The sequence below is a fragment of the Narcine bancroftii genome, chromosome 1 (assembly GCF_036971445.1).
Source record: "Narcine bancroftii isolate sNarBan1 chromosome 1, sNarBan1.hap1, whole genome shotgun sequence".
Lineage (NCBI taxonomy): Eukaryota > Metazoa > Chordata > Chondrichthyes > Torpediniformes > Narcinidae > Narcine > Narcine bancroftii.
In genome coordinates, this window is record NC_091469.1 from 40,469,955 (window position 1) to 40,497,702 (window position 27,748).

The 27,748-nt window shown below is 42.7% G+C and overlaps 1 protein-coding gene across 6 annotated transcripts in view; it reads right to left on the minus strand.

Moving 5' to 3' along the window:
• ccdc171 (coiled-coil domain containing 171) overlaps positions 1-27,748 on the minus strand; it is a 378,891-nt gene that overhangs the window by 91,516 nt on the left and 259,627 nt on the right. For all 6 annotated transcript variants that reach the window (XR_011353507.1, XM_069924483.1, XM_069924477.1 and 3 more), the window contains one exon: positions 15,322-15,474. Coding sequence is in view for 5 of the 6 variants with exons in the window: in XM_069924483.1 (XP_069780584.1) it covers positions 15,322-15,474 (153 nt within the window). In the remaining variant the exon portion in view is untranslated. The remainder of the gene's footprint in view (positions 1-15,321; positions 15,475-27,748) is intronic.

Below are 27,748 nucleotides of genomic sequence, written 5' to 3' on the forward strand. Positions count from 1 at the left end.
TTGAAAATTTTCAACAACATCTGCATGTTTTCTCTTCTTTCAACATATGTAATGTTAAACTTTTTCTTATTAAAATAAATGTTTAATAATAGTTTTGGATAAACTCTTTCATTGTCATTGTCATTGGCCCATTTCCTTTAGCGTCTGAAACCGTGCACATGACGAGTCAATGAGGGATGATTAAAGCAGTGGTCTTCAAACTTTTTCTTTCCACCCACAGACCACCTTAAGCAATCCCTTACTAATCAGAGAGCACCAATGGCACAGGGATGCGAGTGGAAAGAAAAAGGTTGAGAACTGTTGTATTGTGGTAACTCCACATCTGATTAGGTTAATTGTTAGGCAAGTGGTCATAGAAGGACCCCCCCCCCCCACCCCAAGAAAGGTTTAAATGACAGGAACAAAATAAGCTTCCGTCTCACTGCTCCCAATCTTACACACAGACCTGATGTGGAATGTGGGGTCGCAGCTCAACGTTCACCCGAGTTCAGGTGCTGTCTGTGTGGAGTTTGTACACTCTCCCCTTGTCTTGGACCAACAGGTCGGTCGCCTGACGAAGGCACCCGAACCCCCCGTTGAAACGCCAGCGTCCGGGGCGGTGGAGGAATTGGCTGAGAAGAGCACGTTGCTCCCACCCCCCTCCCATGGTTGGAGAGGGATTAAACTGCGATCTCACGGCGCCGGGCTCGTCTCCAACAAAAGGAGCGGGAGGCATGCACGGAGCGAGGGGAAAGGCATCGCCAACGAGACGTTCGGTCCGGCGTCGCCGCTGAAGCACAGACCCAGCGAGGATGGTCCCCAACTCCAGCCGCGTCTGTGTGTCCGGCAGCCGGGCGGGCTGAGTGCGGCGCTCCGATCCCTGGGATTCGGGACTCTGAGATCCCTCCACACCTCCGGCATCTTCATTTTCACCTTCAGTGTGCATGCGCTATACTGGCGCGGCGGCCAGCGGGCCAACTCTAATATATATTTAATATGATCTTGTGGGCCAAATATAATTATATTGCGGGCCAAATTTGGCCCGCGGGCCAGAGTTTGACATGTGTGTTCTAGATGAACCAATAAAGTGGGTCAAAGAATGGCAGATGGAATTTAACACAGATCAGCATGAAACATTGTACTGTACATTGGTAGATGAAACCAGAGCAAGGCCTACACAGAGAAAGGGTAACAACCTGAAGAGTGTGGTAGAATAGAGACACTCAAGGGTACAGATGCATACTCCAAAATTTACCGATAACACCACGGATGCCAGCATAATCACAGACAGCAATGAGAAAGTGTACAGGAGAGAAACAGATCAGCTAGTTGAGTGGTGTCACAACAACCTTGCACTCAACATTAGCAAAACAATGGAGCTGACTGTGGACTTAAGGAGGAAATCAGAACGTGAACCGGTCGGTTCTCATCGAAGGGTAAACAAAGGAGAGGATCAAGAACTTCAAATTCGTTGGTGTCAGCATCTCTGAGGGTCTGTCCTGGGGCCTCAGGCAATCATGAAGAAGGCTCGCGAGTGGCTATAATTCATGAGGAATTTCAGGAGATTTGGTATGTCATCAGACTCTCGAACATTTCTACAGGTGTACCATGGAGGCATTCTGTTTGGTTGCATCACTGGCTAGTATGGAGGTGCCAATGCACAGGACAGGAATAAAACTCCAGAGTTGTTAACTCAGCCAGTGACATCGCAGGCACCAGCCTATACTCCATCGTGGACATCTACAAGAGGTGGTGCCTTAAGAAAGCAGCCTCTTTCCTCAAGGATCCCCACCACACAGACCAAGCCCTTTTCACACTGCTAGCTAACATCAGGAAAAAGGTACAGGATCCTGAAGTCAAGCCCCAGCAGCACAAGGTCAGCCTTTTCCCCTCTGCTATCAGAATTCACTTTATCCTATTTTGTTTCACTATTTATTTATCTTTGAAATGTAATTATCGCAATATTTGCACTGTAATGTTGCCACAAAACAATGAATTTTGTGACTTCTGACAATAAATTCTGATTCTGAAAGTGACAATACAGAGATGTGAAGGAGGCATTTGACATGCTTGCCTTCAGAAATGAGCATTAACTGTAGGAGCAGGAATGTCATGTTCAAACTGTACATAACATTGATTCTGTGCAGTTCTGTTCACCCAGCTATTGAAAAAGATATCAATAAGCTGTAAAGGGTGCAGAAAAGATTCACGTTACTGGGATTGGTAGGCTTGGATTAGTTAACCCAGGAGCAGCACCTGAGTAGCAATAGCTACAGCAATTGTAGCAGTAACACTGCATAAATGCTGGTGGTCGGAGTCCTTCAGCGTGCAGAAAGATCAATGGCTGTCTTCGTTACCCATGATCTCCCATGCAGCTGGAATCGCTCTGTGTTTTCCAGAGCAGTTTCAGCTGCATGGGGGATTATGGATAACGAAGATGGCCATTGTTCGCTGCGTATGTGTGTGCCGTCATATTGATGGGCGGTGCTGCGGCACCAGTTCCCCTGCCTCCATCGGCTCTGGAGGACACAATGCAGGAGCTCTCTTCATAAAAGTGATGCTGCAGCAGCCTTTTAGGCCTTCTCTATAAAAAGGTAAGTGCTCATTTTTCTCTGCCGATGGAGCCAGCCTCGAAGCATTGCCCCTCCATAAAAACAACTTGTGACTTGTCGCCTTTGAAGTAAATCGTCTTTTTCCAGGGTAGGTTCATTGAAAACAAGAGGGCATCATTTAAGGTGAAAGGGAGAAGAGTTAAAAGAGACCTTCACACAGAAGGTAGTAGCTCTATGGATCAAGCTGCCAGAGGAAGTGGTGGAGGTAGGTGTAACTGTAATGTTTCAAAGACATTTAGGCAGGTCCATTGGAAAAATTTAGAGGAATATGGTCCGGATGCAGACAAATGGAACTAGCTTGTGTAGACAACTTAGTTGTTATGGACAATGCCATATTTAAAGAAACACTGCATTTTTGTACAATAATGAGTTAAATTACAAATCAAGAGACATCTTTTTATTTCAAATTATATTTTTGGTGTGAGTAATATTCTTATATTGAGTGCAAATATAAAATGTTGTTTGTCTTTTAAACACCCAGGATGACTTCTTGACAAATATTTGCAGCACTTTCTGCTCAGGATGAACTTAAATGCCTTCTAACAACACAAAATTTCTTTGAAACTATATCTCCCAAATTTATTACCTACCAGTCCAAGACATGGCCTTATCCTCAGAATACAACAGAACCTGTTCATAGCAGATATCCATGTGATCTGCGTAACTAACTCTAATTCATAGATTATTCAATTTATTTAGCATTCTGGAAAAGGTTGAACATTTTGGAATCCAAGTCTTTTCTGTCTATCTTAATGTTGTTTTAAATACCAGATTTATTGTCAGAGTGCATTACATACAACCCTGAAATTCTTTATTCTGTGGATGAGGTAAAATTACCACTTACTGGTAATGCAAAAAAAACCTGTTCACAGCATATACATGTAAACAAATAAAGAACTGTAAATAGATAATGAATGTAAACAAACTGATTGCGCAGTACAGACAGAATAAAAAAATAAAGAGCACAAGTAAGAGTCCTTAAGTAAATCCATGATTGAGTTTGTTGTTGAGGAGCCTGATGGTGGAGGGGTTACAGCTGTTCCTGAACCTGGTGGAGTGAGTTTTATGGCACCTATACCTCTTTCCTGATGGCAGCAGCGAGAACGGAGTGTGTGCTGAGTGATGTGGATCCTTGATGATTGCTGCAGCTCTACGATGCAGCGGTCCCTGTAAATGTTCTCGATAGTTGGAGGGTGCCATTGATGTCCTGGGCTGTGTCCACTACCTTTTGGAAGGCTTTATGCTCAGGGTCATTGGTAATCTAATCCTTTTTGGCATTTAATGTCTAATTCTACTCTATACAAAGAAAACAACTTCCCAATTTCTACTTCGTTGATGAGTTATATGAATTGTGGATACTTCAGGAAGACGGCTTGTTTCAGGTGAAGTGTAACATTTATAGGTTTAATTGTAACTACTTCTTCAGCAAGTAGAAGATTGCCATTAATTAACATATTCTGAATAATTAATTGATTTCATTAAATCTTTTCTGTGGAATTTTACACAGCCACCACTCTCAGAATAAAGATGTCTTACATAATTAATGAAAATGAATATTGTAATGCACCACCTTGATTGCAACAGTTTGGGACATTCACAATGCATAATGTGGTGATTTTGACCCTTTTATGAAGTAAAGGGTCTCCTATATTGATACTGAGTATGCCTAAATAAAATTATAAATGCTTCATATCCTGTTAAAACAGAGATAAATGGCAGAAGCAAGAGCTGTGTTACAGATAAGGCCAAGAGTGGCTGGCAAAATGGAAAGAGAAGGCATGGAATAGTGTAATACACACCAAGTCATTTAACCCATCATGCCAGTGCCAAATCTTCAACTAACTAATTCAGTTTGTGCATTATTATCTTTATTGGTTTCACATGTTATACCATCAAAATTCAGACAGGAAAAGTACAATTGCTGGTACCAAGAGGGTAAGGCAGAGAAATCAGGAAGTGTGGGGCTAATCACAGCTTTGAATCTTTTGACAGTAAGGGATGGAGAGAGGCAATATGCACATAATGGTACAGTTCTAAACAGTGCGCAGAAACAGAGGAGACTGAAGGCTCACATACCAAGTGATAAGATCCAATGAGAGAGCTGTTAGCAAAATAGGGATTGTGAAGTACAAGTGGAGTCAGGTTATGAGGGCATTGTACAAATGTATATAAACATAAGACTCAAGGACTCTACTAGTTGTCTCATCATCAAATGAAACGTTACCCGCATAACGCAATGAATTTGTACTTTGCGCAGAAGATTTCAGGGTCTCTGTGAAACCTTTTCTCCTCAATTTTGTAAAGTCACGTCTTCTGGAGAATGTTAATATAAGCATAAAAGTGAAATCAAAATATATATCAAAAATCATTGCTGTTTGCATATTTTAGACAGAGAAAATATGAAATAACATGGTATTAACATGGAATATTGAATCCTAATAGATTCATTCATATGATGAAACAGTTATCTGTTCATAATGTATAGCAAATGATACCAATTGTGAACAGCCTTTTCTGGTAAAATATCTGGAATAAATATATGGTTTTAAATTTTAATAGTTTTTGTTTAGAATAGGCTCTATAATGACATGTGTCTGTCAAACTTCCTTCTTGGACATCAGATTTTTCTGGTTGTAACTCAATTTACCTTTCTGGTGAAAACCAGATAACCTATATGTGTACGATCCAGTGATCATTGGGGAATCAGAGCTGGAAAGGATGAGCTCATTTAAATTCCTGGGAACAACTGTCTTGGAGGGCTCTTCCTGGAGCCATCATATTAGTGCCATCAAGAAGAAATCACGTCAGCACCTCCACTTCCTCTGGAGTTTGCGGAAGTTCAGTATGTCATCGGAAACCTTGGCTAATTTCAACAGATGTGTAGTGGAAAGTGCACTGACTGACTGCATCATGGATTGGTATGGGAGCACAAATATTTCTGAGCGGAAAGCTCTGCAAAAAGTAGTGGACATAGCCCAGCACATCACAGGCAAAAATCTCCCCACCATGAAGAATATCTACATGGAAAGCTGCCATCAGAGAGCAGCAGCAATCAAAGATCAACACTACACAGGATCTGCAATGTTCTTGCTGCTGCCATCAGGAAAGAGATACAGGTGCCACAAGACTCGTACCACCAAGTTCATGAATAACTGCTACCCTCAGCCATCAGACTCCTGAACAAAAGACTCATTTAGAGACTCAATTCAGAACACTTACTCTGCTCAATATTTATTATTGTATTTTTATTTTCTCCATTTGTATCCAGTTTGGATACATTTCTTTGTTTTGTATATATTTTCATTTTTTATACATTTCTTTCTTCGTGAGTACAGTTTAGTCCCAGTAATTAGAATTCTGCCTTGCCGGCAGGAAAAAGAATCTAAGGGTATGTAATGCAATGTTTGAACTTTGACAGTAAATTTGAACTTTAATATTATCTGTTTGTTACTGAAGGAAGGTGAGAAAATATAAATGAAGGGAGATCATAAATATCTTTAAGAGATTATTAGAAGCTCCATTGCTGTTAACCTTCTCAAACTGTAGTGTATGATTGGTTGTTCTCAAAATAAAAATGTTTTTAAGGGAAATAAATAATTATTGATTTGAGCAAGGGGGTCATACTGAGTGAAAATTAACCTCCATAAATATCAGAAAAATGAATACTTTTCTGTAATTGTTAAGTCTAGGAAAAGGCATGCCCAGATTTGAGGTGACTATATTCCCAAAAAGAAATGAAGGTGAAAATCAGAGAAACTCATATCTTTGCACAAGTGTGAAGGCATTTTAACAGTAAAGTAGAAGCAATGCAATGAAAATAAGGTGAGCACAAAGGAAAAAATGATTGCCAATGTGTCTGTAACCAGAGAACACAGATTTAAGCCTGTTGGAAAAGAGGAAAAACCCAGAATGCATTGAAAAGGTGGAGGAAGCAGATTCCATGTGAACTTGAAGGGGTATGTATGTATCATGCCAAAAGACATAGAACAGCACAGCATATAAATGGGTCCTCTGGTTCACCATCTCTACTACAACCTTTTTGCCTTTTTATCTAATCCTATTCTGCTGCACTGTGTTCATGTCTTTCTATGTTTTTGGCTGTTCAAAACTGACAACATTTCCTATTTCATAACACCAAAATGCTTTAGAACATCAATGTTGACTTCCCTCAACTCATTAGCTTCCATGACTTTCTCTACTGTAAATAAAAAGAAGTGTTAATTTTAGACCATCGCCCATGACTCAGTACAGAGATAACCACAGTGACCCATAGTGGGATCTATGGCTGCCATAGTAATTTTTTGGGCATTGGAGGAATGGCCCCTTCAGAGGAACAGAGCGAGCAGCGCACGGCGGAGTCAGGTTCTCCTCGCTCAGGCTAGGATACACCATAGCAAAGTGCTACCAACATGGGGTGTGTGAACAAAGCTGAGAGTCCTCTGCAAGGAATGGTTGTAGAGGTTGGGAACCCTGGGCTGGGCCAGGAGAGCTCCGATAAGGCATGGTCTGCCCCAGAGGCGGGGTGTCTATCCAGGTATTCTAACAAGGAGGAAGCAATATGACAGAGACAGAGAGATACTGGAAGAGATCCCCAATGCGGACCTCATCCAGTTGTCGAGCATAAACTGAGCTGGAGCTGACAGCAGCAGTGGAGGTACTGTCAGTGGCCACAGGGAAACCCTGGCCCCACTGGATGGAGAGTCAGCACCAGGCAGTTATACCGCTCCATACCCCAGCCTCCACTTCCAGCAGCCACTTCCCCCATCCTACCGACAACTGGGAAAAGGGAGCGGAGGGTGGGATGGGGAGGAGCAGAACTCTAGACCCCCTGGCCTTGCCCTGCTGCAGAGGCAGCTTTGGATCAGGTCACTTCCTGCATTATGTGCTCGGCCTTGGACATTGCAATAGTGCTGGTATTTGCAGAGATCAGTAGCAGCAGCGTTCTTGAACAATCAGAAACAGGAGCAGGAGTTGTCCATCTGGCCCATCGAGCCTGCTCCCACATTCAGTGAGATCACAGCTGATCTGGCTGTGGACCCAGCTCCACCTTTCCCGCACAACTCTTAATGCCCCTACAATGCAAAAATCTATCTTACTGCATCTTAAATATATTTAATGAGGCAGCCTGTACTGCTTCCTTGGGCAGAGATTTCCACAAAAAATCATTCAGGATCTTGAAAATATTTGGTATGTATATGTCTACTCTTTGATTATTGAAACTAATACAAATTAGCAGTTTAAAAACCACATCCATGAAAAAAAAATTATTATGTGCATGTATTTCTTAATATTTATATAAAACTCTTAAAAATATGCATATAATGTAAAAACGTGTATGTAATTTTTTTTCATGCCTTATAGCTCTCAAACATCAGAAATTTTTCATATGTGGCTCTTGCGTTAAGCAAGTTAGGCCACCTTTGCTATATACCAATCCCACCAAAGTGATCTTCCCATACTTATTTCTACACCTATTGCCTCACTGGATGTTCACCCAGGAATATCTTCTCTACTTCCTTATCAAAACCACAACACCCCATTCTCTCCCTCCATCATATGCCTATAGTATATGAAGTAACCTGGGACTTGAATTGCCAGTCCTTCTTAAAGGAGTACCATCAAGTTTTCCTTTATCAAAAGCACAACATCTGCTCCTCTCTTCCCTCCATCTTTACCACAGTTGCAACATCTGTAACCCAGAACACTGAGGTGGTCACTTTGTCCATCCATCAATCATGTTTCTGTCACTGCTATTATATCCTAGTACCCTGCACCTCTCCATCCCTTGAGTTCATTTGCTTTGCTTGTCAGGGCTCCTCATTAAAATGGATGCAGTTTGGTCTATCAGCATTTCCTTGCTCCCTGTTCTACTCTTGCCAGTCCTACCCTCGCCTCCTATTCCTATTCTCACCAGCATGAGGCACCTTGATGTTTTGCTTCTAAACCTACTGTGTAAATCTCTGTATTCCCTCTGTAGAACCTCATCCATTTGTGTTTGGTAATGATGTGTCGAATGACCCTTGGCTACTCCCCCCTGCCCCCTTGAGAATATTCTGTAATTGTTTGGAGACATCCTTGACTCTGGCATCCAGGAGGCAAGGCCCTAACCTGGAATCTGATTTGCAACCACAGAATCTTCTTTCTATCCCTCTATTGAATTAGTAAAGCTCTCCTTGCATCCACCTTCCTTTGCAGTGCAAAAGAACCAGATATTGTGCTATATACTGTTTCGGAGGCAACTTTTTAGAGGACAGAAATAGCCAAGTCTGTGCACAATATCTGGCTCTAATGCTTAGCAAAGGACGGTGGAGTCAGGGGTGGCTGTAGTGACTGAACAGTGGGTCAGCAAGGATATTCTGGTTTTACATTTCCATATGGATTCACTATCATCACTAAATAGTGCTCGCCTCCCCAAACAAAATCCTGCAGAACTGCTTTTACAGTGAGCTAAAGTGCACCCTGATATCCTCCTATATGCTACTGATGACTGAATTACCTCCAGTAGGCACATCACAGCACTCCAAAAATCCTCCAAATTCACAGGAAGGAAAATTGGACAAATGTTAGTGTCCTCTTACAGGGCAACATCATTAGTATCAGAAAATTATCCATGATACTTACCATCTCACTTGCAGTATCTTTGACACTGTACCTTCAAGCAAGAGGTCCAAGAGCCTAAAAACCAGGTCGGCCAGGCTGGGAAACAGCTTCCAGAAACCCATAAATGATGTTTATATACATTTATTTATATATGTCATTTGTGTGTGGGGTGTGCTGTGTGACTGCGTGTCCAGATATATGCTGTTCATCGGGTGGCATATGTACATTCAGATGGTAATACTTCCTCAGTATTGAGGATCTACTTACATTTATTTGGTTTCAATGGACATTTCACATCATTCACTTAGACGATACCTAACTCTTAACAGAGACACTTTATTTGAGGCTCTGTCATGAGAGGAGATTACCAGAGGCTCCAAGGTAAAGATTCAAGGATATGCTCAAAGTCTCCTTGAACAATATAATATCCCCCATCCCTCCTTAATTGCTGGGAATATTTGGTCCATGAATGTTCAGAGGACAACAAGCTATTGAGAATATCAAGGCCATATTGTATATCAGGACCATTCAGGAATCTTGTATAAGTGAAGGAAGAAGATACCACACAAACTATCCTCGAATCACTCCAGCCATGCACAGCCTGCTTTGTCTGTAGAAGAGTCTGCAGCCTCCGCAGTTCAGAACCCACAGGCAGAAGTGGAAGTAAATAATTCTCAATCCCAAGGGACTACTTAAATAGAAAAAGATCACAATGCAGAACAGTTAAAGCTGTCAAACAATATATCTCTAACATTAACAAACAGAAAACAGAAAAGAAAATGGATAATTAAATATTTTTTAAAAATTAAAATCACCCGAAAAAATATTTTTAAATGAAGCACATTTAAATTAACTTGATTAAATAAAAAAGTAAATTTCCTGCAACCAATGCTTCTTCCCCAAAATTGTTCTTCTCTATTGAAATTAATGGAATCACAGAATCATGGAGCACAGAAACATGTCCATGGCTACAAGTATCCATCTGTACTAACCTCATTTACCAGAACTTGCTGGTCTATAGCCTGATATGCTTTAACAATTAATTCAAGGGCTCAATGAGATATTACTTAAAAATCATGAGAGTCTCTGCCTCTATCACGATCTTAGGCAATGTGTTCCAGATTCCAACCACCTTAGATTCTCTAGAAACATCCTGCCTCTAATGCCTTTTGAGACACCTCTACTATCAGGAAAAAAAATCTTACTATCCACTTTATCAACTCACCTCATAGTTTCATCGACCTTAATTAGGCCCGACCTCAGCTTTCTCCACTTCATTCTATGCTAGATCACCTGGGCCACAAGAAAACTTAAAATGACGACAGCTCATTCAACACCATCATACCATCAAAGCCTATGACCAAACTAAGGGATCTGTGAATCTGTTCATCTCTCTTCAACTAGATTCTCAACTTTCATATTGGCAGACCTCAATCAGTGCAGATCAACAAAGTCTCCTTCTCCTCATTGACCATCAACCCATGCATCCCAGGCTGCATCCTTAATCAAATTTTCTATTTCTTGTACACTCATGACTGCGTAGCTAAGTTCAGCTCCAACACAATCTATAAATTCTCTAATTACATTACCGTTGTTGGCTGACTAACTGGAAATAATGAGTTAGAATACAGGATGGAGATCAGGAATCTGGTTGGGAGGTGCCAGAACAACAAGCATGCTCTCAACATCAACAGGAGCTTATTGTGAATTTGAGGAAAAGAGGCTGAAGGATTGCACATCTGTCCACAATGATGAACCGGAGGTAGAGAGGGTTATTATTATTTGCAAGTTCCTAGTAGTCCACATATCAGAGGACCTCTGCTGACGCTAGCACATTGAGGGAACTGTGAAGAAGGCACTTGGACGACTCTGCTTTCTAAGATGTCTGAGATTTGGCATGTTGTTGAGCACTCACAAAATTTTACAGGTGTACTTAGAAAGTGTACTTACTGGCTACATCATGGCCTGGTTTGGTAATTTCAGTGCCCAGTTATTCAGAAGGCTGGAGAAAGTAGCAAACACTTAGCCATATCCATCATGGGCTCTGACCTCTCAACCTTTGAAGTCATCTATGTGAGACACTGCCTCAAGAAGGCAACAACTTCATAAAGAATGCCCATCATCCTGGTCACAACTTCTTTTCACTGCTACCTTTGAAAAGAAGGTAGAGAAGGCTAAAGTTCAGAAACTCAAGGCTCTTAAACATCCCCTTACACCCCTAACCATAAACTAATCCAGCACCACAAAAACCTGTCACCACTTTTTTTTCTCTTGCATTAACTCTAACTGTGAATTATCAATCCATCGATATTTTTTATTTATCATCTCCTTCTTTACTGTGGTAATTTAATGTACACTAATGACATTGATTTTTTTTTCCAAAAACAAACCTGTTTGGCTACAGCAAGGAAGAATTTTGGTGCATATGTACATTGTATGTACGCATGTGACAATAAATTTAATACCATTATCCAAGGAAAATAAACTCACCCCTTCCAGTCTCTCCTTGTAACTGAAATACTTCAAATAACATTCTGGTCAATCTCCTCTACACCTTTTTCTGCGTAATCACATTCTTCCTGGAGCATTGTACACAGTAATCCAGCTGTAGTCTACCCAATATGATTTTATTAAGTTGCAACATAATCCGCTTGCTATTAAATTCTATGTCCCAGCTGATGAAGGCAAGTGTCCCTATGAGTTCTGTACCTGCCATAGGTCCAATGAGAAGAGTTTCCAGCATAATTTCTTGGAACCTCTAGAGATTTTCCCTTCATAGCTGGAGTTTCACGAGCCACCATACGAATCAGAGTGGGATTTTTCAGATACAACTTCACCATGAAATCATGGAGCCTACGCATAATTATCAGCTGCCAGACTTCCTGAGTTGCAATACTGATGACACTTCAAAAAATGTACCCCTGGCATTAAAAATGATGCAGACACAGACCTTGAAATTATTGCTAACGTCAGTTATTATATTTTGTTGCAGCTTAATGGCTGAATGAATAAGATAACCTAAAATCTTCATCACTATAGATCACCTATTGAGATGCTCTTAAGCATTACAATGAAAGCTGTGAGATATGGCCAGTGCACCCTATGAATTGCACACCATATTAGACTGGAAATATCCTGTGTCCAAGTCTCAGAAGTGAAAGTTCAATGCAAAAAGTGACTTTGATGCCAATATTTGTGCTCCTCCACCTCAATAATTGCTCTACCATTAACGTCATGCCATTAGCTGCCAAGGCCTAAATTCTATTCCTATTTGCCTTTCTATTCTCTACGTTTTAAGCTATTTTTTTCCAAATTTCTCTTCAAGTGATTTAATGTTAAATTAATAAAACTTGTGAAGCATATTGGGATGTTTTCTTTTTTTTTAATCAAGAAATAAATTAGAATTAATTTGCACTGGCATGAAAACTGTGGCTCGGAACTTGCACAGCTGAACTGGTGGCATTTGTTCTTGTAAGAGCTGACAAATTCGAAACCCCCATGTGTATGCCTTTGTCCTGAACTGGCTAGTCAAGCTTGATGGAGATTTCTTAGCTGCACTCACTGCATGACTCTGTTTAGAACAGAACAGTGAAGCAGGAGCTTGCCGGAATTTCCCGGCTCTTTCTATTGGAAAACTGCTTTCTGATCCTGAACCAGGGTCTATATTCATTGCAAAGAATGCTTCATGACTATGAGGAAGTAATAATTCAATTTATATTTTATTTTCATTCTTTGTGTTATGTAATTTTAAAATTGTTTTTACAGAATTTTGAATAACCAATTTCTAATATTTTATAAACAATTTTAATGCTTTAAATTGCTTATGTCATTCCAGATCGTTTAAAATATTTTGGAACGCCTTGCTTTTAAGAAGCTTTTAAAAAGACTTGACAACTTTGACAGATAGCAAAATTGGGGACTTTTTTTCCCCCACACTAAATCTCCCCAGAGCAACTTTGTGGCAGGTCATATTCTAGGCCCTGACACCAGTCTCACCATTTCAACTCAAATAGTCTCAGGTAGTAAGGCTACTTTTCCAGATGCAAATGAAGTAGGTACATGACATCAATGTAGTTCAGCAAGAAACGTGGGGTCTTAAATTTAGGGATATATTACAATTCATAATATAAAGCCCAACATGACAGTTTTGAAAATGCCAGATAATTATCAATAATCTACACAACATTAAATTATCTTTAGTTTATAAACCATAGGCTTGGAATGTAATCATCTGTGGTTAAGCTGAAGTTGCCTCTCAAAGAACATTTTAAATGAATATTTCCAATACTTAAATCATAAATAAGTTAAACACTTATTCATAAAATACAGTAAATCATGGCCTCGAACTAGACAGTGTCAACAGCGAACAGGAGATAGAAATGAACTAGTTACATGTATTTGATATTATTTCCTTTATGACTAAATCATGGTCTTCCCTCATCAAAAAGGTGATTAAAGCTTAACTCACAACAAAATCTTGTAATTATGTTCTCATGTCTAAAGTGCATGATTTGTAATTATTTCTAAAACTGAAGGCTAAATATTGAAAGCTCCTCATCTGTAATTACACGTGGCTTGAAATTCATCCCCAGGTGGTAATAATAAGCACACAACAGCAGTGACAGCAAGTTGTATTCTTCCTTTGTAATTCATCCACAATGGAGTAAAATTCAGAGGTTGCAACATATAGGGTGCATTTACCTCTTTATTTCCCTATAATGCAGATCATTCAGTTCAGTATGTCAATGTTGGTTCTCAAAGTAATCCTAACAATCTCATTTCCCTGTATCCTATTCTCTTATATATGCACTTTTTCTATCCCAATTCTTCTCCTCCATCTTAGTCTAGGCTAGAATTTACAACCAACAAATGTTTGGGACATGGGAGGAAACCAGCAGAAGCTCACAGTCACAGTGAAAAAGCAATCCCCTCATGGGAAGTGCCAGAGATCATGATTGGACCTAGGTCACTATAGCTGTGAGGCAGTTGTACTAACTACTTGACCAGGGACTGAGCTTCTGGCAACTATCCTAAAAATGGAAGGTTATCTTCACATCAAAATAAAACCATTGTGAGCAATGTTCTGACAGGGATGTGATTTATTATTTCTTGTTGATCTTCTACTTCAATACATTAAAATATATTAATTGTTGAAACAACTGTTGCATGGACTGAAGTTTAGTTTCAAGGATTTTTAAGTATATTGCAAGACAAAGACCAAGACATGGGAAGATCACAAATAAATGAAACAATTTGTCTGGTGAAGACAGAGAGTAGGCAGTTGATCTTTAAACTATGGCCGAGGAATTTGAAGCTGGTCATTTTTTGTCATAGGAATGGGAGATCCCATTTCTAAGCCTTCAGCCCTATCTTCATTGAATGGGTAACTTCAGGGAATAGCTGGTGTTTGATAATGACAAAACAGGTAACAGCAAACCAGTGCTCGTAGTGAGTGCTTTAAAGGAGTATTAGACTATTAAAGGATCATCTCCACTATTTCAGGTGTGGCTACAAACAGTCTATTTTTGGCATTAAAAATTTTGCTCATAATTATTGTGTTTGCCACGATGAAAATTTAGTTGACCATTTAGCAGCTGGGAAGCAGGCACTGTGTGGCAGATTTTCTGGGTCAAGAAACTTGCACTATTTTCAGATATAACATTAAATATACTTTAAAGCACCTCTTGACAGCAGATAAAATGGTTACTTTCACAACTCTGTTACAAATTAATATTTACATTTAAATGTTAAATACCCCTCAAATTATTTTTTGAACGGTGGGAAGAAACTGGAGCACTCGGAGGAAACCCACGCAGACATGGGGAGAACGTACAAACTCCTTACAGATAGCGCAAGATACAAACCTTAGACACTGGAAGGTGTAACAGCGTTACGCTAACTGCTACAGTAACTGTTCCATCCTTTTTAAAATTCTTTTAATCACATATATTTTTCCATTGCATATTATATCAAGTCAAATAAAACCTTTCTTTTGTTAATGATGATAACGCTCATATCTACATACAAATATTTCCTTAGATTATAGTGAGCAATAGTCATGATACATCTGCCACTAATATTTTACCAGTGGCCTACCTGCAAACCATTATGTGTGAAAACAGGAACTTACTGGAACTAAGGCATCATTTTCACGCAGGCATGCAGTCTGAAGTTCTGATTTAAGAGCTCCAATGTGTTTTTGATGTGAAGTTATTTCTGATTCCAGAGCAGTAACCCTGGAGCTAGCCAGCTGGTAAATGTCCGTAAAAGTCTGGGTTAAGTTCTAGCAAAACAGAAAAATAAGGCAAAGCTAATTATCAACTATGACTAACCTTGTACAGAAATATTTCACAGAGCATCTGGTACATTGTATTAAAATGACATGTTCTGAAAAAAATTAAACACTGAGCTGGAAAATTCAAAAAAACAGTGCTTTCCTAATATCCTTCATATTTTGTACATCACTGATTTTGTAAACCACACACCCTGTATTTTTATGTGTACTTCTGGGATTCAACACATAAAGTAACATAGTGCAGAAATGTCAGGAGTCAAGATCCTATAACGGTTTGATAAAGAAACCTTTTTTTAACCAATAACATTATATGGATAGTGGAGTATAAATATTTTAAGATTGCATTCTCTGTAAAGCACACTTCAGAATTTTTTATTTTACAGAATCACTAATGGAGTCCAGTAAATTATTAGCTTTTCAGTGGCATCCATCTGTCAGAGAGGAGCCTTATGGTGTATCAGAAAATAACTGGAAAAAAAATTGTGTTCATGTGTATCAGAAAATACTGCCATCTCAATTGTCTAATATTGATCATATAAGAAAATGAAGTTAACTGCAGAAATAAGTTAAACAGGTATTATAACATTGGTAACTACATTCATATTGATAAAATACAGTAGGGACTAATGGTGTTATTTGTAACAGATAAATCATACTTCACTTTTCTGATTAAAATCATGATGAGATCCACTTCCCAAGGTGTTGACAGTAAAACATTGCTCTGTGAATCTTCCTTTGTACAAGAGATTTTATTTTCCCCCATTTCCCCAACTATGTGTGAATTAGAGGTGTTCCTTTCGTAATACTTCTGCATTTGAAATCATATGCCATTGTGGTAAAATTTGTTCAGATGGAATGTGCATTGGCTGTCCACACAAATGCCATAGTTTTAGTATTCAGTTCGCAAAAGTAAAGGAAGAGGTTGTAATTTAAATTTAATCTGGATACACAAGCTAATACACCTAGAAAGAGGAATTCTTCTTGTGTGGTATGTCTTGTGTTCATTATCATTTCAGAACAAAAAACATGCAGGAAAATAAGCACCAAGGACAATATGTAAAAGTGAATAAACAGCTGAGGCATCTTAGAAAAAATATATTTCACAGATAATGTTTACATCCTTCTGTAGCCTGTTCCCGTCCTGTGCATTGGCATCTCCAGACCAGACAGTGATGTAACCAGTCAGAATGCTCTCCACAGTCCATCTGTAGAAATTTGCAAGGCTCTTTGGTGTCATACTAAACCTCCTCAAACTTGCAATGAAATAGAGCTGCTGGAGTGGCTTCTTAATGATTGCATCGACATGATAGCCCCAGGATAGGTTTTCAGAGATGTTGACACGCAGAAAATAGGTAGGCAATGATATCCTGCATACATGTGAACACCTACCCACTACATTCTGATCCAAATAAAAGCTCTAATGATGGCCATAGGCTTCCATGGCTTTATATTTATTCAAGTCCCAGTTATTGCTTGACCCATGAACCTATTCAGCAGCAAGACAGCTGTAAGAAGTCCACACACCATTCTAACATAAAAGCACAGAATCATGGAACAACACAGCCAGCCATTCTTGTGCCATTTATTATGTGGATCTATTCCATGGATCCCTTCTCTCTGCCACTTTTAAACATACCTTTTTTTCTCTCTGAATCCATTTATCCCTTTAGCCACTTATCCATTTCTCATATGAAAATTCCAAATACATCTCCCGCCATCATTCTTTCCAGCAGCCCATTCCAGATTAGGTAACAATGACTTTTGCTACCTGTTTCATTTGCTAATCACCTGAAATCAGAATCATACAATGACTGACCTACATTTAACTCCTTTCTTCTACTTTTAAAATTTATTTACACCATTAAATCTTTATGAAGAATAATTTCATTTTCTTCAGTCTCTCTAAATTGAGATGTTCCTCACCCAGGTGATATTCCAGTAATGCCTTCAACAGTCTTCTGAAGCCTCAACATTCTTCATGAAGAATTCTTCATACTTCCCTCATATTTTAACAATTCTGATGAAAATTCATCACCTCAAACATCAATATTGATTTTCCCTCCACCAATCTTGTGAAATAGTGCGAGAGTAACAACCCTGAGTCACAACATGGACAAGTTGAAGGAGATGATTGTGAATGAACAGGAATGACCACCCTCCACTACACATCAACAAATCTGTAGTGGAAAATGTGGAGAGCACCAAGTCCCTTACAGTTTACTTGACTAGTGACCTATTGGGGACACCAACATCTCCACACTTGTGAGGAAGGTGCAGCAGTGACTGCACATTCTGAGAGGACTGGCCACTATTATTTCAACCTTCTACAGGAACTCTATCAAGAGCGAGACCTAGGTGGCTGCATCACAGTAGAGAAATGGATCAGAGGCAATCCACATGACAATAAGAATGGCAGAGAGGATCACAAGAGTCTCCCCCCCATCAACTTGACTTTCCAAGATCATCGTACAAAGAGGACATGCAAAATCATTGAGGACCCCTTCCACCCTGCAAACAGTATCTTTTAGCTGCTCTTTTTGGGAAAGAAATTACAAGAGTATCAGAGCCAGCACCACCAGGCTGAGAAACAGCTTCTTCCCATAGGCAGAGAATGGTGAATGACCAAAGGAACTGCTCACATTAACCATCCGAGATTCTCATATTTCTGAAACTGTAGCGGCAGCTACACTGCTCCTGCAATAACACACACACAACTAGATGGAGTAAGCTCAGTGAGCAGACTGGTTTATTGGAGGCTGCTAGGCTGCACCTATACTCCCAGCCCGGACCTGGCTGAGAACCACGCTGGAAGGAAGGGAAACCCCTGACGGCGCCATTTTGGCCGGCTGCCCCGCCGCGTTGCTTACAAGCCGCCACACAGCCCCTGCCCAGAACCGGCGCCAATGCCCTTTTTTTCCGGGCAGCCTCGCTTCTTGGGCTGAGCAACGACCACGGGCTTGGTGAGATCGAGGTGCGCTGGCTTCAGCCTCTCTATGGTATACAGGTCCTACCTGCCGCCAATGTCCAGCATGAACGTCAAGCCAGAACATTGCGCAACCCTGTACGGCCCCTTGTACGGTCGCTGCAGAGGTGCCGCGGTTGGGCCCTGCCGAACGAAAATGTATTCCACGAAAAGCAGTTCGCTGGGAACATGAGACTGACGGGTGCTATGCCTGGGCGGCGGTGGGGGTTCAAACAAGTCCAAGCATGCCCTGAGGTGAGGAAGAAGTTCATGCAGCGACCGCTGGGGATTGTGAGGTGCATTGACGAATTCACCAGGTAGTGCCAGCGGCGCACCGTAGTCCAGCTCAGCTGATGACGCCTGCAGATCTTCCTTGGGAGTGGAGCAGATGCCCAGGACCACCCAAGGCAACTCGTCTGCCCAGTCAGGATTGGTGAGGCGGGCCATGAGCGCCAACTTAAGGTGGCAGTGCAGACATTCGACCAGTCCATTAGCCTGCGGGTGGTAGGCTGTGGTGCAGTGTAGCTGGATCCCCAACCTGTTGGCAAGTTGTGCCCAATGTGCAGATGTGAACTGGTCGCCCCAATCGCTGGTGAGGTGACCCGAGATGCCGAACTGGGATCGCCTCAGGCCAATGAGTGGTGCGGTCCACCACCGTAAAGAGGTAACAGATGCCCCAGGAAACGGGTAAGGGCCCAACGATGTCCACATGAATGTGGCTGAACCGTTTCCGGATGTGCTCGAACTCCTGTACGGGCGCCTTGGTGTGCCTGTTCACCTTGGATGTCTGGCAATGGGTGCATGTTCTGGCCCAGCCCACGATCTGCTTCCGCAGCCCATGCCATACGAACCATTCTGCCATCATCTGGACTGTGGACCTGACGGACAGATGTGAAGGGTCGTGAAGGTGATGGAAGACCTGACTGCACCACTGCTGGGGAACCACTGGCTGCAGAGTGCCCAAGGAGATATCGCACAGGATGGTGCCTTCACCCCTTGGAGTCGTTAGGTTTCGGAACCACAGGCCCGTGATGGCTGTCTTGAAGGCCCTCGTCTCCTCGTCAGATTCTTGGTCCCGGGTGAGTTGGTCGAAGTCAAGGCTGGGCGTCAGCGCGCAGATGGCCGGTCGCGAGAGTGCATCGGCAACCACATTGTCCTTCCCTGCCTTGTGCCGAATTTCAGTGGAGATGGTAAAAGTCCTCCCCTCCAAAAAATAGCAGAAATGTACATGCCCAGTAACTTGTGGTCGAAGGCACTATATTTGCATTCCAGCAGATGGCTGAAGAATGCCAGCGACTTCTAATGTCCATTCATCTACTGCTCCAGGACAGCACTGACGGCTGTGGCAGAGGCATTGACAGAAAGTGCTATATGCAAGTCAGCGTGCAGGTGGGCGAGCATGATGGCCTTCGCGAGGGTGTCCTCAGTGGCCTCGAATGCAGCGCAGGCTTCTGGGGTCCAAGCGAGCGTCTTGTGTTTGGCCGCGATGAGGGGGATTAGCGGCTGCATGATGCAAGCAGCTCCTAGGATGCAGCGGTTGTAAAAGTTGACCATACCCGCGAACTCCTGCAGCCCCTTGAGGCTATCCAGGCGTGGGAACTCCCTGATAGCAGTGACCTTTGCAGCGGTGGGCATGATGGTATGGCCCAGGAACTGCATGAACTCTTTCCCGAACTGGCACTTGGCCGGGTTGATGGTAAGGCTGGTCAGCCAGCCGGGAGAAAAGGGCACATAGGTGGACCTTGTGTTGCACCTGGTCTTTGCTGGTGACGAGGATGTCGTCCAGATAAATAAAGACGAAATCCAAGTCCCTGCCCACAGAGTCCATGAGGCACTGGAAGGTCTGAGCAGCGTTCTTGAGCCCGAACGACATGTGCAGGAATTCGAACAAGCCAAAGTGGGTAATGATGGCCATCTTGGGTATGCCCTCAGGGTGCACCGGGATCTGGTGATACCCGCACACAAGGTCAACCTTGGAGAAAACCCTCGCACTGAGCAGGTTGGCCGTAAAGTTTTGGATGTGAGGGATGGGGTAACGGTCAGGAATGGTTGCCTCGTTGAGCCGTCGATAGTCTCCGCAGGGATGCCAGCCGCTGGATGCTTTTAGGACCAGGTGGAGCAGTGAGGCCCACGGGCTGTCGGACCGCCGAATGAATCCCAGCTCCAACAGGTGTGAAAACTCCTCCTTCGCTACCTCGAGCTTGTCAGGCAGGAGACAGCATGCCTTGGCGTGAACCGGTGGGCCCTGGGTGGTGATGTAGTGGAACACCCTGTGGCCTGGTGAAGCAGCGGAGAACTGTAGCTTGAGGAGTGTCAGAAACTCATCCAGGATTCGCTGGAACTCATCTCTGGGTGTGCTGATTGTGCTCATCTGCAGTGGCTCCAAGCGGGAGGCGTCGAGTCAAACAGCCTGGAAGGAACAGGCGTCCACCAGGTGTCTACCTCAAATGTCCACCAGAAGCTCGTATGCGAGGAGGAAGGCTGCACCTAGGATGGCAGTTGGGAGGGACGAGATTGTGAACCTCCACGTGAAATTTCGTTGGCCGACCTGGAAGTGGACTGTCTTGTCTCCATACGTCCGGATTGCCGTTGCGTTGGCCGCACGGAGGGGAGGTCGGTTCCTGGACTCAACAGCTGTGGCCGGGATGATGCTGATCTGGGCTCCAGTGTCAATGAGGAACTGCTGGCCGTTGACTGAGTCCTGCAGGTAGTGGAGCCTGCGTTGTTGGCCAGCCACCACAGACATTAACAATGCCCGGCCTGGTCATTTCCCTGGAATGAGCAGGGCTGATGACACTTCCGAGCCTTGGCTCCCCAGCACTGGTGGTAGAGGCCTGGAGCGGATGCTGTGGCCTTGGTTATACTTTTGGAGGACCCTGCAAGGGACGGGTGCTCTACCGCAGCACTAGGGGCAGGCTTGGCATGGTCGTGACCATGCCTCGTGACCTGCTGAACTACTGAGCCCTCCGGGAATCATGCGAGCCATACCTCTTGGGCCTTCTGGGCGAGTTTTCTCGAGTCGGTGAAGCTCTCCTGGACTAGCAGTGGCTGGATGTCCCCGGGCTTATGGTCGAGGAAGATGCGCTTGAAGAGTAGGCAGTTGGTGTGCTCACCCATGAGCGTGAGCATCTAGTCCATCAGCTCCATCGTTGACCTGTCCCCCAGGGCGTCGAGGTGCAGCATCCAAGCGGCACACTGGTATCTGGATAGTCCGAGGGACCCACTGGGCACTCACTTGTTGGTCTCGTATTTGTCCTCGGCAGGTGGGTGCTGAACAAGATGCAGCACACATCTGGCGATGGCCTGATCCAGGGCAGCGACCACATGGTAGAATTTGGTTGTGTCGGACGAAATGTGGAGGAGGTGAAACTGAGCCTCTGTGTGGCTGAACCAAGTCTCCGGCTCCTGAACCCAGAATTCAGGCAGTTTTACGGCTATAGAGCTGATCCCAGGCTCGCTCATGATGGGTTCAAAGACGTTTGAACCAGTTGGGGTCACCAACTGTAGCGGCAGCTACACTGCTCCTGCAATAACACACACACACACGAGACGGTTTGAGTTCAGTGAGCAGACTGGCTTATTGCAGGCTGCTGGACTGCACTTCTGCTCCTAGCCCAGACCTGGCTGGAGGGCGCTGACATCACCCGGGCATCATGTGGTCCTCCAGCGTGGGTTTCTGTGCCCCGTGCTGGAAGGAAAGGAAACCCCCCCGATGACGCCATTTTGGACGGCTGCCCCGCCGCATGGCTTACAAGTGGGGCCAGTTCGCCTGCCTTGTGGTGAGTCGCCACAAAACAATATTTATTTCTATTGATGAAAACTGCAAATGTATTGTTTGTCCGTATGTGTGTTATGTCTCGCTGTGTGTCTGCGTGTTTTGCACCAAGGAATGGAGAACTCTATTTTGTCGGGTTGTAATTGTGTAATCAGATGACAATAAACTTGACTTAACTTGATTAATTCTGTCAAATACCTCCAGCATTTTTCAATTTTTATTTCTCCAAGATTTTGCTCTTGTTAAATTAAGAGTGAAAATCTATTTTTAAAATTTTGTTAGTGCATGCTTAGAGTAGCTGGCTAATGATAGCAGAGAGCAGGCTAACTAATTAGTTGCTAATTGGTTGGCAGGCAGTAGATTAACTTTCTAATGGATACAAAACCTGGCTGATGGTTGGGAATATCTCGTGAGTGACTGACAGGTGATATATATCTCCCTGGATGATGAACATGACTAGATGCAAATGATTAATTGTGGGTTGGTGACTGACTACTGATGGCAAAAGACCAATTCGCTGGGTGCTATTTATGGTGAAGACTCAGACAAAATGCTTGTTCGAGGTCTTGGCCATTTCTTCAATACCTATCATTTCAATTCAACCTTCTCTCTTGCAAGTGACTATATTTACTTTAGTTGCTCTTTTCTTTTTAGATATGAATAAGCACATTTACTCTGTTTTTTAAAATATTCTGTTAGTCTACTTTTATGAGAAAAAGCATGGTGCCACTAGTGTGGACCTGGGAGAGCAGAAAGCAGAGGCACACCACTGGTCCAAAGGGTTCAACCTTCCGGTTCTGAAGTCGGCAACTTCAAACAGACATTAAACCACCTGTTTGAAAAACCAATGATGTTTCAAACTAAAATCCTGCCACCACAGCTCTATGCAGACTCCGGGAAGCAGTGGATCAGTGCAGAGGAACCAGAATCCGAGAGAACACCCGCTCCATTGAGAAGGAGAAACAGAGGAGATGACCCTACTGGATGGTCATCATGGTGGAGGACCAGTGAGGGGCATAACGGCTGAGGAACCCACATAGGCTACGGACAAATTATGGATGGGCGACATGCACAGGATTCAGGCTGCTGGGGACTGGATCATGGGAACCAGGTTTCGGAGATGGGATTCAAGAGGGTGCTGAGGGCAAGAAGGGTTCCCAAAGGGAATCGGGTGTTGAAGACTCCCTGATGGAGCACAGGTTGCCAATGGATCGAACAGGAGTCTGTGTGGGTTCAGAGAATGTGGGAGCACTGGAGGTAAATCCATGGATCGGATACAATAATGACTCTGAAGGGATTATTTTTTTATTTCTCTTTCTTTTGTTCTGTAAGCGGCATTGGGTAACATTAATGACAACTCTTTGTCTGCCTTATGGAAGACAGAAGGCAATTTCGTGTAATAGAATATATTCTGTAAAATTAACTGACAATGAAGGAATTGTTAAGCTTCAAATAAAGTGCCTTACTTTCATTCTAGAATCTAGCAATCTTTGTGCCTTTTTATCTTCTTGTCTTTTACTACCACTTCTCTCTTTTCTAACTTTTGCTCTGGTGTCCACATTCGAGGAAGAAACGTATAGATTTCTGCATAAGTTCCATTCCCCTTGTCATATCAGCTTAAACCCTTCCAAATAGCACAAACATAGAACCTCAGGGGTCATTAATTCTAGTCCTGCCCAAGTGTGAACCATCAAACTTGCAGTACTGGCCCTACCTCACCCAGCAATGTTATCATTGGGTTCTTAGGCATTGTCAAAACAAACTCTAGTCATAGGGTGTTTTTATGCCAGGCCTCTGCTTCAAGGCTGGCTCCATCCACGGAGACATATCTAAACTTACCTTTTCATAGGGCAGCCTGGTGCTGCCCCTCCAGCTTGGCACTAGAAGTAGAGAAATGGCCATTTCAATCCCATGCAAACATGCAGGTAAATTCTGAAGGACTCTTTCACCACACCTTCTCCTGAAATATTAACTGTTTAATTCCTGTACATAACAGAAAGTAAACATTGTGTGTTTCTTCAGTAATTGGTTGTGGTGTGCACGCTACCGTGAAGTACTGACACACAACCAGGAAGTCAAAGTCGAAGACTCATTTATTGCACTGGCAGCTCTGCTTATATTTTTTTCCCCGCTGCTGACAACAGGAGTGACATCACAGCAGTGCTGGCTTCACATTGGTCGGCGTTCCTGCCATTGCTTGTTGTTTCCCGCCAAGCAGGTTGTCATCTGGGACAAAGGTCATTGGCCCCCGTGGGGTCTGCACAGCTACCGCATTCGTCGGCCATTTGTGTATCAGGTCACGTCCTGGTTAGCGGGCCACTACACGGTCGTAGGCTGACAACGTCATCGCAACATCATCAGCCCGCCCCTAGACAGCCACTTGCAGTGGCAGTACATTTATGAAGCAAGGTGGAGCACTCCACTCTACTGCTGGGACTACCTCCTGGAAGGATTGGAGTTGGCATCTTGTAGTTGCTCACGGAGAATTTATGAAGGTAGGGTCAGTGACGTGAGGGCAGAGAATCTTTGCCTTTACTGTTGCACTTTTTTTACTCTATACTTAAAGGGCCTACAGAGACACAGTACAATAACAGGCTCTTTGGTCCACTGCTTCATTCTTGGTCTTCAATCCCCATATACACTGACACTACTTGTCAGCACACAGCCACATTTTGGCATTTCAAGTGCTTATCTGAAAGTGTCTTTAGTGTTGTGAGAGTACCTGCCTCCAGCCACACCTGAGGCACAAGATTACAGATTTCAACCATCACTGTTTGAATTTTTTTGCCTTGACCAACTCAACGTTTTTGTGTAATCTCGTGACATGTAGGTTTGGAGAAATATTTCATTTATTAATGTGTACTGATCTACAGTCTGGTCTTAAATGACAATAAAGGTATCGTATCATATCATAAATCTATTATCTTTTATCTTAACATCTTATCTTAAAACTATGGCTCTCATTAGAAACCTCGACTTAGCAGTAAAGTTTCTCACTATCTATGCCCCCCATAATTTTGTGTACCTCCCCACAGCAGGGGAGTCCAACATGAGGGGATAATAATATAAAGAGAGATGGGAAAGAATTAACAGGGACCTGAGGGGCAACATTTTCACACAGAGGAAGGTGGAATATGGAATAAGCTACCAGAGAAAGCTGTAGGGACAGTACAAAATTGTCTTATGTAAAAGATATTTAGACAAGAACTTGGATGGCAAAAGTTGAGGTGACATGGGCCAAAATAGAATCAATATAATTGCTATCATTAAAGAGGTATTGCTGGGTAAACCACAGGCCTAAAGGTAGATAAGTCTCTTGGTCCCGACGAAATCCATCCCAGAAATGGCGTAGGTTATAGTGAATATATATAGTATGTGATCATTTACCAAGATTCTCTGGACTCTGGGCATGTCCCAGTGGATTGGAAGACAGCAAATGTGACACCACTATTTAAAAAAAAAGACAAAAGACAGATAACTATAGGCCAGTTAGCTTAACGTCCATAGTCAATAGCTTAAAGCTATTGTTAAGAAAGAAAAAGTAAGAAATATAGATATAAATTGTTCCCACAAGCAGACACAGCATGGATTCAAAAAGGGCAAGCCATGATTTACTAATTTACTGGAATTTTTATATGATACCTATATTGTCATTTAAGACCAGACTGTAAAACAGTACACAGTAATAAAAGAAATAACATTTCTCCAAACTATAATGCTACCTATACATCATGAGATTACACAAAAACAGCGTGAACACAAGACCTCACCCTTCCTACACCAGACAAAACAAAAGAAAAAAAACTAATGAGACTGAACCACGCAGACACAGTGAATAAAAAAAGTGCAAACAATACAGCAAAGATGAAAAAAAAAACTAGACAGTCGTCACAGTGGAGACAAGTTATATTTTCGAAGACTTAGATTTTAAGAAGTCCAGTAGCTTGAAGTGAAGAACCGCCACACAGTTCACATATCCATATGGGCCTGCAAGCTTTGGCGCCAGTGATAGAGAGACCCAACGATCTCCTCACCGACCCCACCATTCACCACTGAGCCCTGCTCTCAAGATGGCACTGCCTCCAGAACGTCCGGGCCAGGTACTCAACATGGATGCTCCGGGCTCCCCGACACTTCTAATGCATAACACACAGACCTCCATATCTTCCCAACCAGGTGGACTATGCAGCCTGCTCCAGCACACCTCTGCAAAACCTGCCACAGCATCCCCTCCTCGGCCACTGGCAACAAAGGACGTCAAAGTTTGGAGGCCTCGTTCCCACAACAGAGGTGTGATCACCACAGCAGACCAGGCTGCGCAGCCCCGCAATCTTCTTCCAAAGGTCTGTACCTTACTTCACGGTTCGCACGCGGCTTTTGAGGATATAATGAATGCAATCGATAGAGGGAAAGGGGTGGTGGATGTATACTTGGATCTCTGGAAGGCATTCGATAAGGTGCTGCATAAAATATTTCTGCATAAGATCGGAATGCATGGAGTTGGGTGGAATGTATTAGCATTGATAGAAGTTTGGATAAGAAATAGAAAGCAAAGATTTGGAATAAATAGGTTTCTCTCTGCTGGGAACCAGTGATGAGCATAGTGCAAGCCAGGAGGGTCTGTGTTTGGCCCACAATATACAAAAATGCTTTGGAGTAGGAAAGCAAATATAGTGTATGTAAGTTTGCTGACGACGCTAAATTGAGTGAAAAACAAATTGTGTAGAAGGCAGAGAGAGTCTGAAGAGAGATTGATAAATTAAGTCAGTGGGTATAAATAAGGAGGTAGTGAAATGGATTCAGCAGTGGTTGGATGGAAAGTGTCAGAGAGTAGTGGTAGAAAATTGTTTGTCCAATTGGAGGCCGGTGACTAGTGGAGTTCCTCAGGGTTCGGTCCTGGGTCTACTATTATTTGTTATATATATTAACGATCTGGATGTAGGGGTAGAAAATTGGATAAGCAAGTTTGCGGATGACACAAAGATTGGTGGTGTTGTGGACAGTGAGGTAGATTACCGTAGATTAAAAGGTGATTTAGGAAGGCTAGAGGTGTGGGCTGAGAAATGGCTGATGGAATTTAATACAGATAAATGTGAAAGGCAAATTTAAATAGGTCATATACATTGAATGGTAGACAATTGAGGAGTGCAGAGCAACAAAGGGATTTAGGAGTTATCAGCCTCAAGGCTGATATTCAGGTAGATGGTGTGGTGAAGAAGGCATTTGGAATGTTGGCCTTCATAAATCAGAGTACTGAATTCAAGAGTAGGGAGATTATGATGAAATTGTACAAGGCATTGGTGAGGCCAAATTTGGAGTACTGTGTACAGTTTTGGTCACCAAATTATAGGAAAGATATAAACAAAATAGAGAGAGTGCAGAGAAGGTTCACGAGAATGTTGACAGGATTTCAGGGTCTGAGTTACAGGGAAAGGTTGTGCAGACTGGGGCTTTTTTCTCTGGAGCGTAGAAAATTGAGAGGGGACTTGATAGAGGTGTTTAAGATTTTAAAAGGGACAGACAGA